The 11778-nt window shown below is 33.1% G+C and overlaps 1 protein-coding gene across 1 annotated transcript in view; it reads right to left on the bottom strand.

The window, feature by feature from the left end:
- Nucleotides 1–11778, bottom strand: part of PCDH15 (protocadherin related 15) — a 782416-nt gene that overhangs the window by 28936 nt on the left and 741702 nt on the right. The window contains exons 31-32 of the mRNA XM_045842279.1: nt 9086–9304; nt 520–528 (exon numbers count right to left, since the gene is read on the bottom strand). Of these exons, the coding sequence (XP_045698235.1) occupies nt 520–528; nt 9086–9304 (228 nt within the window). The remainder of the gene's footprint in view (nt 1–519; nt 529–9085; nt 9305–11778) is intronic.

Genomic DNA, 11778 nt, shown 5'->3' with positions numbered 1-11778 from the left:
ATAATGTGTGGTAGATAAAAGACAACTTTTCGCTATTTATCTTTCATCTATTTAAATAAGAGTTATCTTATTTAAAAATAATTTGAAACATTGTCAACATTAATTTACAGAGGCAGTATAGGTGTGTATATTTAGAAGGGAACTTGGTTATCTTTTATTTCTTTTAGATACCTAGGAATGCCTGTCTTTCTTGCAATAGTGATAGGCTGTTCTCTTTTACTGTCCTGGGAACTGATTGTTAACTCCTTCCTCAAAACCAAGATCTCAAAGAGTAGGAGCCCTCAGAGCAAACTGTCTTTTTCACATTTCCTCCACTTGTATCCATCGTGTAAAACTAGCTCAATCCTATACATGTAAACGACAAGGGAATTTGAATTAAAAATCATATACCTATTGCAAATACAAAGCAGATAAGTAAAACATGGGTATGGACAGGGTGACTACTTTAACAGTATCATCTGGTGTTTCCCTTTTCATATTTCATAAAACCATGAGTGAATTATCAGTAATTATACTTACACTTTAAACCTGTTTGGGAAAGCAATGAGTAAAAAAAAGAGAGAAAGAGAGAGAGCTACATTAAAAATATTGCATTTATATGTTGATATCTGATTTATTCCAAAACATGAATAATTTACTGGTTACACTCTGAGGCAAACTTAATGACATAGTAGAAAAACTATTTTAATTCAGAACGTGAAAATGGTGAGCATTTTATTATTACTGTTACAGTCATATAAGCTGTTAAAACATTCTTTGGAGACAAACAAATAAATAAGAAAAACCTTATTAAAATATGGGTATGTGAAACACAATATTAAAAATGATCTGATATTTATAATCAGTTTCTTGGTTTACTGTGCTTGAAGAATATTAAAGGAATAGAGAGAGCTGAGGAGTGATGTCAGAGGAATGGTGGCGTGATGGATCCTCTTGGTCTCTCCCTTTGAAGTTTCAGCAATTTGAACAGTTACAATTCAACAAAGAATTCCCTGCTCAAAATCAAACATGTCTGAGAGATTTGCACATGAAAACTTCTAAAGGTGTGTGCCCACCTTTTCAGGTGGACGTGAACTGGGGAGGTGAGAAGGCAGAAGAGCTCAAAGGAGTCACAGATGCAGCCTTGAAGCCTGGAGCTCACTGTGGGGCTCACAAGGGAGAGAGGAATAGTGAGCTTTCAATTCAGACTCCCTTCAGCCAGGAGGATCAGAGAGATTTTGTGAGCATTCCTGTAGGAGTTGGCAGTATTACCTACAGCTAAGCCCGGTAACCTGAAGCACGAAGGTGTGGCCACAGTTGTCTAGCAATCAGCATTCCTGACAGAGAAGCAAACTCCCCTGTTTTCACCCTTTGTGTCAGGCTGCAGAGGGTTGCAAAGTACAATATCTGCAAACCCTACAACTGGTACTACAGGAACACTTTTTCCTTGAGCAAAGGGCACATCTGCAACTAATCCCAGAATCAGGTGGAGACACAGAGGAGGTGCCAGGAAGATCCACCGGTTGCTCTTGCAAAGAGGACAAAGCAACAAAAGAGGTGGCTGGGTTCCCTCAGCTTACCTCACCCATACACATCACTGCTGCCCTGCCAGTGGTGTCTGGCTACAAAGGGGCAACACTGGGATTTCACTGATTTGGAGCCCCACTGATGTTCCCTTGAAGGGTTGGTCCCCATACAACCCAGGCAACTGAATTGCAGGGGAGGTGCCCACCTTTTCAGGGAGCACAGGCCATTTTACACTACCCTGCAGAGATCTGAAAAAGCCAGAGAAGGTCAAGAGAGACTTAAAAATGTAATCACAAGTGCTACCTACTGGAAAATAATAGAAAGACTTCTTATCAATCTGTTATAGAAATGCCACTCATACATAGACACATAGACAGAGAAGAAATCTGTCAAATACCAGGAATAACCAAAGTAATGAGGCAGCTCAGAAAGAAAAGAAATAATCTCCAGCAAATAAACTTAAAGACATGAAACTATGTGATTTAAGTGGCAGAGAATTCAAGACTGAAGTTCTAAAAAGCTCAATGAGATGCAAGACAACACAGATAGGAAGTTTAATGAACTGAGAAACAAAATTGATGAACAAAATGTGTATTTTACCAAAGAGATTGAAATTACACACACACACACACACACACACACACACACACACACACACAAACTCTGGAGTTGAAGAACTCAATAAAGGATGAAGAATAAACTGGCAAGCATAGGAAGTGGAGCTGACCAGATGGTGAAAAGAATTAGCAATATTGAAGACAGAAATTGAGAAATGATGCAGAGAAGAGACTTGAGCATAAACAAATTAAAAGAACAAGAATTACAAGAATTATGTAACTCCATCAGAAAGAGTAATATAAGAATAATAGGCATACAGAAGGGATGAAGAAGGGAACAGAGAGCCTATTCAAACAAATAGAATTCCCCAAACCTATGGAAAGAGCTAGCTAGGTCTTTAAAATAAGAAGCAAAGAGAACCTAATTACCTCAATCCAAAAAGTCATTCTCCAATGCACATTTTATTAAATTTGTGAAAAATTAATGACAAAGAAAGAATTCTCAAGACAGCCAGGGAAAAGAAAAAAGTAACCTATAAAGGGAAGCCCATTAAGTTATCATTGGACTTCTCAGCAAAACCTCTATAAGATAGAAGAGAGAGAAATTATCAGCCAAGAAATACATATCCAACAAAATTATCCTTTAAATATGATGGGGAAAGAAAGACTTTTCCAGAAATACAGCAACTGAGGGAGTTTATCACCAGAAGACCTCCAATGCAGGAAATACTTAAGGGGGTTATTCTACCTGAAACAAAGAACAAAAACATCACAAAACTATGAGTGAATCACCAACAAACTACAGCATAAATAGTGATAATTTTTGACAACAAATACATAAAAGAGAGGGTGTTAAAGATGTGAATTTGCAAAGGAGGATACAGATTAGATGCATTGAAAAGAAAAAAGCTATGGTATATATGAAGAATTTTTGTCATAAATCTAATGATAACCATACACACACACATACACACAAAACCTCAGACATACAACATGAAACAAAGAAGAAACAGAAAAAAGGTATGGGATGCCATAAAAAACAAAACAAAACAAAACAACAGACAGAAACACAAAGGAAAATAACCAATGTGGGGACAGAGCCACCAGAAAACAAAAGATAAAATGGTCATTGGAAATCTTTATACATCAGTAATAACCCTCAATGTAAATGGACTGGATTCATAGTAAAAATGCACAGAGTAGCAGATTGGATTAGAAAACAAAACCCAACCTTATGCTGCCTTCAGGAGACACATCTAAGCTGAAAAAACATAGTTAAATTCAAAGTAAAAGGGTGGAAAATGGTTCTCCAAATGAATAGTATCTACAGAAAAGCAGGCATAGTCGTACTTATATCTGACTAAATAAATTTCAAGATAACAAAGGTAACAAGGGACAAAGGTGGACATTTTATAATGATAAAGGGGATGCTACATCAAGAAAACATAACACTTCTCAATATGTATGCACTCAGTCAGGGAACACCAAAATATATAAAGTAGCTGCTACCAGAATGAAAGAAACAGACAAAAATACAACCATGGTAGAGGACCTAAAGACTCCACTGAGAGCACTAGATAGATCATCCTAACAGAAAAAATATAAAGGAATATTGGCCTTAAATGACACATTAGACCAAGTGATATAATTGACATTTACAGAGCCTTTCATTCCATAACATCAGATTACACATTCTTCTCCAGTGCATGTGGAACATTCTCACAGATAGAGTATATGTTGGGAAACAAAACTAGCCAATTTAACAAGACTGAAATCACACCAAGCATATTCTCTGACCACACACTTTGAAATTATAAATAAACTGCAAAAAGGAAGTAAAAATACCCACAAGCATGCAGAGATTGAATAACATACTACTAAAAAGTGACTCAGTCAAAAAAGAAATAAAAGATGAGATTAAAAGACATATAGAGAAGAGAGTGACAATATGGCATATCAAAAGTTATGGAATGCAGCAAAATCAGTAACAAGTGGGGAATTTATGCCATTACAGGCCTATCTCAAGAAACAAGAAATATATCAACTAAACAACCTAAGGAATTAAAAAAGAATAACAAAAGCAGCCTAAAGTCAACAAGAATCAAGGCTTAATTGAACAAAAATGAGAACAAAATTACTATACAAAATTAATACAATAAATAACTGGTTTTTTGAAGATTAATAAAATTGACAAACTCCTGTCTAGCCTCAAGAACAAAAAAAGACATGACTCAAATAAATAAAATCAGAAATGAAAGAGAATTTACCACAAACATCACAGAAATACAAATAATTATGCTAGAATACTATGAAAAACTATATGCAACCAAATCAATGATCTACAAAAATAGGTAAGTTCCTAGAAATAAATAAATAAATACACACACACACACACACACACACACACACTTCCTAGACTAAATCATGAAAAATTAGAAAATATAAATAGACTGATCAACAGTGGGGACATTGAAACCATCAAATATAAAAGTCCAGGAGCAGATGGCTTCACTGGTGAATTCTACTGAACATTCAGAGGAGATCTGATACCTGTCCTTCTCAAGCTCTTCCAAAAAACTGAAGATAAGACCCTACTTTCTAACACATTTTATGACCCACATAACTTTGATACCAAAACCTAGCAAGTATAACACATGAAAAGAAAACTGCAGACCAATATCTCTGATGAATACAGGTGCAAAAATCCTAATCAAATCAAGTACAATGATACATTAAAAAATAATACATAACAATCAATTGGGGTTCATTCCAGGTGCACAAAGATGGTTCAACATAAGCAAATCAATCAATGTAATATAACACTCTACCAGAAAAAAAGAATAAAAATCATATGATGTTATCAAAAGATGCAGAAAAAGCATTCAATAAGATGCAGAATCCATTTATGATTAAAACACTCAATAAAATAGATATAGAAGGAAAGTGCCTCAACATAATAAAGCCTATATAAGACAAATCCTCAGCTAACAACATACTCAATGTTGAAAGGCTAAAATCTCTTAAAAATCAGGAACAAGACAAGGATGTCCATTCTCACTACTCTTATTCAACATAATATTGGCATTTGTAGCCAGCACAATCAGGCAAGACAAAAAGATAAAGATCATCCAAATTTGGAATGAAGAATTAAGTGTCACTTTTTACACATGACACGATTCTGTATACAGTAGAAAACCTTAAAGATTCTACCAAAAACTATTAGAAACAATAAACCAATACAGTAAAGTTGCAGGACACAAAACCAGTATACTACATTCTTATATAGTAAGAATGAAATTTCAGAAAAAACAACTAAAAAAATTCCTTTTGCAGTTGCAATGGCATATCTAGGAATAAACTTTACAAAGGATTTGAAGGATCTATATACTGAAAACTACAAAACATTATTAAAAGAGATTGAAAAAGACACAATGAAATGGAAAGACATTCTGTATTCATGGATTGAAAGAATCAAGAGTTAAAATGGCCATATTACCTAAACTAATATACAGATTTAATGCAATTCCCATCAATATTCCAATGACATTTTTAAAGAAATAGAACAAAAAAGTCATCAGATTTTTATAGAACCACAAAATACCTCAACTAGCAAAAGCAATCTGGAGAATAAACAAGGAAGCCAGAGGCATCACAGTAACTGACTTCCAATTATACTACAAAGCAACAATAATCAAAACAGCATAGGATTGGCAGGAACATAGATACACATACTAATGGAACAGAATTGAGAGTCCAGAAATAAACTTATATGTACTTGGACAAATAATTTTCAACATAGGAGCCAAAAACATACAATGGAGAAAAGAAAGCCTCTTCAACAAATGTGCTGGGAAAATTGGAAAGCTACATGCAAAAGAATTAAGCTAGATTAGAGTTCATCCCCATGTATAAAAATTAATTCAAAATGGATCAAAGATCTAGATATAAGATCTGAAATAATAAATTATGCAGAAGGAAACATAGATACTAAATTATGGATTTGGGTTATAGAGAACATTTTACGAATTTGACCCTTGAAACAAGGGACATAAAAGCAAAATTAATGAATGGGACTACATGAAAATAAAAAACTTTTGCATAGCAAAAGAAACTGCCCACAAAACAAATAGGCGACCAATCAAATGGGAGAAGATATTTGCAAACAACAGCTCCAATAAGGGGTTAATATCCAAAAATATATAAAGAACTCATATAACTCAACACCAAACAATCAATCCAATTAAAAAAATGGGCAAAGGACCTGAACAGATACTTCTCACAAGAAGACACACAATAATGGCCAAGAGATACATGAAAATATGCTCAACTTCACTATTAGGGAAATGGAAATGAAAACGACAATAAGACAGCACCTCACACCTGTTTTAATGGCTATTATCAACCAGACAATAATAACAAGTGTTGGAGAGGTTGTGGAGAAAAAGGGATCCTCATTCACTGCTGGAGGGGATGTAAACTGGTACAGCCACTAAGGAAAACATATAGTGGTTCTTCAAAAAATTAAGAATAGAGTTACCATATGACGCAGTAATCTGTCTTTTGGGTATCTACCCCCAAAATTTAAAAACATCTTTTTGCAAAGATATATGCATCCCTTGGTACCCTAGACATGGAAAAAACAAAAGTGTCCTTCAGTAGATGATTTGATAAAAACTATGTGGTACATATCTACAATGGAATACTGCTCAGTCATAAGAAACACTGCCATTTGGGACAATGTGGATGGACCTTGAAAATATCATGCTAAGAGAAATAATTTAGTCATAAAAAGTTAAGGGCCATATAATTTCACTCATATGTCAAATATAAAACTGAAACTTAAAGACACAGAAAACAGTATGGTGGTTACCAGAGGAAAGGGGCGTAAGGATAGTGAAGGTTAAAGGAGGGCAAATATAAGGTGATGAAACCTATATAATATTATTAACCAATGTCACACCAATAAATTTTAATAAAAGAAATAATAATAGAATTAGGTGGCATGCTCTGATTGTACTCTTGGCCTCACTTTGAAGCTGAATAATAAGTTCACGGTGTTGCCTGGATAGGTGTGGCTCAGTGGGTTGGGTGTTGTCCTGAAAAGCAAAAGTTTACTGGTTCAACTCGGGTCAGGGCACAGGTCTGGGTTATGGGCCACGTCCCATCTGGGGAGCATGTGAGAGGCAACCAATCAATGTTTCTCTTACATATTGACATTTCTCCCTCTTTCTCCCCCTCTCCCTTCTTTCCTCTCTAAAAATAATAAACAAAACCTTTAAAAAATAAAATGAAAATAAATTAATGACTATTTTCATGTTTGCTTCTTGGTTTTTCTGTGCATAAAACAAATTTTAAAGACACATCTTAATATTAAAAAATCCATTCCAATTTTATTTACAAGCAGAATATGAAGGTACAAAAGTTGGACTTTTAAAAATAGAACTTTACTTTGAAACATGAGCAGAGCAAAACTCATTTGGTTTAATTCTGTTAATCTATAAAGAGCAACAACTAAAATTAATCCATAGTATTCAGCTGATCACTGAACTAAAAATAATTATATAATGTATATATAAATGTTTAAATATTAAGATCCTAATTTTTTGTTAAATTTCATACTACTGAGTTTAATATCCAGTTTTTGATCACTACATTGTGTGTCAAATAAAAGTTTTCTCATTGATATTATTGCTAGCAAAATATAATAAAGCTCCTTTGGAAATAGTTGAATAAAAAGGATAACTCTTATGCAAATTATATTTAACATGGATAATTTATATTGGGTTAATAGCTTAATAATTTAAAATAATTTTTCCAGTATTGAGTTTTTTCATAGGCCTTAAATTTGGCACATCTATTCATTTGTTGAGGATACATGAAACTCCAGTATCTCAACCTAAATGTTATGCAGGATATTTGCAACTTCACATTGTTTTTGTGATAGAAAATATTTTTATAGCATCTTGATGCAGAGCATATTTTTTAACTTTCAGATTGGAATAACCTTACCTTATGTAATTCAAAAGACAATTCTCAATATTAGAGAACAAAGACATTGGTAAAATAATATATAAGAACTTTCCTTGTAGGTATTTTTAATAATGATAGCAGTTGTACTATTATCTCTTACTGTTCATTATAACAGAATTTTATATTATTTATTACTCTTATTTGTTATGTAGTTTCATTTTGTGACACTTTATGCCTACCTCTCTTCTTAACCTAGTCCCAAATATTCTCACCAATCATCGTCAGTAGGGATAAAATGTGTAGACCTCTATCACAATGATCCCCCATATGTAGTGTTAGATACAAATGGCTAGCTAGCCTATTTCACATATATATGTTTAAATTAGGTAAAATTAAATGACTACTTTGAAGAGCCTAACTAAGGAAAAATATAGGTATTTTAAATGGATACATTTGTTGGTAGGAACCAGAAAAACCTTGGCTTAGAGAGCCAAGATATACTGTTAGATGTTACAGCACAGGTTCTATAAAGGCTACCCAGAAAGAAAGGAACCACATGAAAAATTACATAAGATGTGCTCTAATTTTTAAATGATTTTGCCAACACTGATCATCTGCACAGAGGTAAATGTTACCTCATGGATAAAAACCTATTTTGACAATGTAGTCTGGTTTCAGATCTTTCTTTGGAACCAGCTGAAATGAGTGTCTGCTTCCCATTTCACTGCCTTTTCCTCAGGAGACCTATTACCTTCTCTCCCAAGGCTCTTATCCTGATGCAGAGCATAAACAAAGACATGGCAGCTAACCAACTATTCTTATGGATGAGAATATATTAAGAGCTCAGGAACACTGAACAATCTACGAAAAGTGTGTTGGAAGTTTACTTTGTTTTCCCTTACAGGAAGGTAGTTTGGTACAGGAAAGATACAGCAATCCCAGAAAGGTTGCACCATTGATATTTTACAACTACAAAGCCATGTTACCAGAGATGGTTTTTCCTTATCACCTTCTTGTGGAACTATCCGCATTTGGCATGTGTGAATACTTACTGTCTGTAGCTGACCAAAACCACCAAGACGGCAGGAATACAGCAGAGGATAATGATGAAGGCCAGAGCCAGCAAGGCCCCTTCTGTGTAGCCTAGACTTTCTCCTCGTTTTTTAATGCTGGTCACTGCCTGTGGAGTCCGGATTTCCAGGATGCGTCCTCCTTCCCCATAATGAGGCTGAAAGTCTTTATTGATATCGAGCAGTTTGCCATCTAAAAACCTTTGTTAGATAAATAGCAAAATTAATATTAATAGAGAATAACTTTTTAAAAATAAAATATTTTATAATTTAATTGAAACATAAACTCAGATGAGTTTATTGCTGTAAAAAATCATATATAAAAGCAAGAGCAGGCAGAAAACTGTATTTGAACAAAAATTAAAAAAATAAATAAAAAAAGGAAGAACAATAAGAAGAGTAATTACATATCTATATACTCATCCAAAATATTAATAACAATGAGACAGTATGCTTACAGACCTGGGAAAAGTCATCAATATCACTGAACTTACTATCACTATGTTGAGTATATTAACATTATTATGTTATTAAAGGGGAATAAGATATATTTTAAATTTATCGCATAATTTAAAATAGCATTCCTGAATTTTATCTCCTTGGGTCCTCAAAATAACCATGTAAAATAGAACATTATAACATCAGTTTACTGCAGGCCACAAAGCCAGACAGCTACCGAAACAAATCTGAGATGGCAACTCAAGCCTTCAGACTTAAACATATTTGTGTTCCACACACCATCTTAAATATCAACACTCTCAAATTGAAAATAAAACAATGACTTATGGGCAAAAAAGTGAACGAATTAAAAGGCATTTTGTGTTTAGAGAGAAATGACAATAAATAATGCAGGTAGTAAATGAGTGTAATCAGAATGACAAAAGTAGTGCTCAATTTAATACAGTAGTTCTTAGCGAACCCTTCCTTTAAGGGCAATTCCAACTATGGGCATTGCATTGGGAGGAGATTTAAGAAAAACTTACTACTTAAATGTGTTAGATTGAATAATGTTACATATTTTAGACTCTGATGAAAAACCTTTCCTCCCTTAAAATTTCTAGGAAACATTTGAAAATTCCCTTACAAATCCTCAATATTAATGCAACATTAGTGCTCTTAATACCATAAAACTATATATGACATATATTAGGTATTTTTCTTTTTTCAATTTTTGAGATTTTTATTTATAGAAGTCAGATATCTTACTATAGAACATTGGAAAACACAAAATTATTTGAAAAAGCAAAATTGTCCATAGGCTTACAATGCAAAGATAACCACTGCTAACATTTTAACATTGTGGTATGTTAAAGTCTAATGTTTTTCTTTTTTTCTTTTAGTATTAAAAATATTTTATTTACTTGTGATCATATAGCATATTCAAAGTGAAAATATTATTTTAGAAATATATTTGAATATAAAATACCATACTTCAGTTTAAAATGTGAAAAACACAAAGAAATGTGAAAGAGAAAATGAAAATGGCCCCACATTTCACCCTTAAATAATAAATAAAGATGTTAAACTTTGCATTTTACAGTCCACTTTATGCCTTTTTGATACCCTTTATTCTAATTTTCTGAGTGATTATGCTGATTTTAAATCTAATTAATACATTGCTCATAGAGTTTCCATATAGGAAAAAAATAAAGAGATGGCTGATAATCAGATATGAATTCTATAGTATAGCTTATTAGTTTTCATGTTTAAGAAACATAATGGCTTAGATAATTCAATTTTAGTTTTAAGCTACACACATTTTTACTTTTAAAAAATATACTTTTTATTTATTTTTGGAGAGAAGAAGGGAGAGAAAGAGGGAGAGAAACATTAATGTATGAGAGAAACAATGCTGGTTGCCTCTTACATGCCCCCAACTGCAGACCTGGCCGAAACACAGGCCCGAACTTTTTAGTTCACAGGCAGATTCTCAATCCACCAAACCACAACAGCCAGGGCCACACATTTTTACTTAAGTTTCTTTACTATAGCTAAGGCAGTTAGGATTTTTTTTTACAAATATGCTTTTGTAGATAAAAATATACTTTTTAAAGCAATATTCCAAGGTTATTTTAGACATAGTAAAAATATAAGATTTAAACATTATTCAAAGTACTAAAATAGAATGGATAAACCTATTTGTTTGAAATTGCTATTGGAGAAGTTAATAAACTGCAAATGAAGTATCAATTTAGTTATCTCACAAGAAATACTAAATTTATTAGAAACTGGGAAGGATCAGAAGTAGAATAAGATCATTAATTGCAGAGAAAATTTTACCCCTCTTCTGAAAAATCCATTTGAGAGATCACAAATCTATCGGATTTCTAAAATCATCTAAAAGAAGATTTCCTAACCTTTTTATATTACAACAGCTACATCTTTTTTAGATATTTACTTTGGTTTATTTACCTACTTAGGTAAATTTTGTAATTGTTTACTAGAAGAATTGGTCATTGTAGAACCCACAACTGATCTAGAATATGTGTGTGTGTGTGTGTGTGTGTGTGTGTGTGTGTGTATCTTTATACATGCAAACTAACTTGCCTAGGTAAAAAATTCTTGAATTATAATATTTTTTCTTAAAAATTTATAAACTTAATTTCATTACCTTTGACATTTTACATGCAGGTGGGAGGTATAAGGCTCATCTAATTTTTTTCCTTTATAATTCA

Source organism: Phyllostomus hastatus, unplaced genomic scaffold (genome assembly GCF_019186645.2).
Source record: "Phyllostomus hastatus isolate PE091 unplaced genomic scaffold, TTU_PhHast_1.1 phas_contig_38, whole genome shotgun sequence".
Taxonomy (NCBI): Eukaryota; Metazoa; Chordata; class Mammalia; order Chiroptera; family Phyllostomidae; genus Phyllostomus; species Phyllostomus hastatus.
Note: the sequence above shows the minus strand (reverse complement) of the source record. Positions and strands in the feature narration are given on the sequence as shown.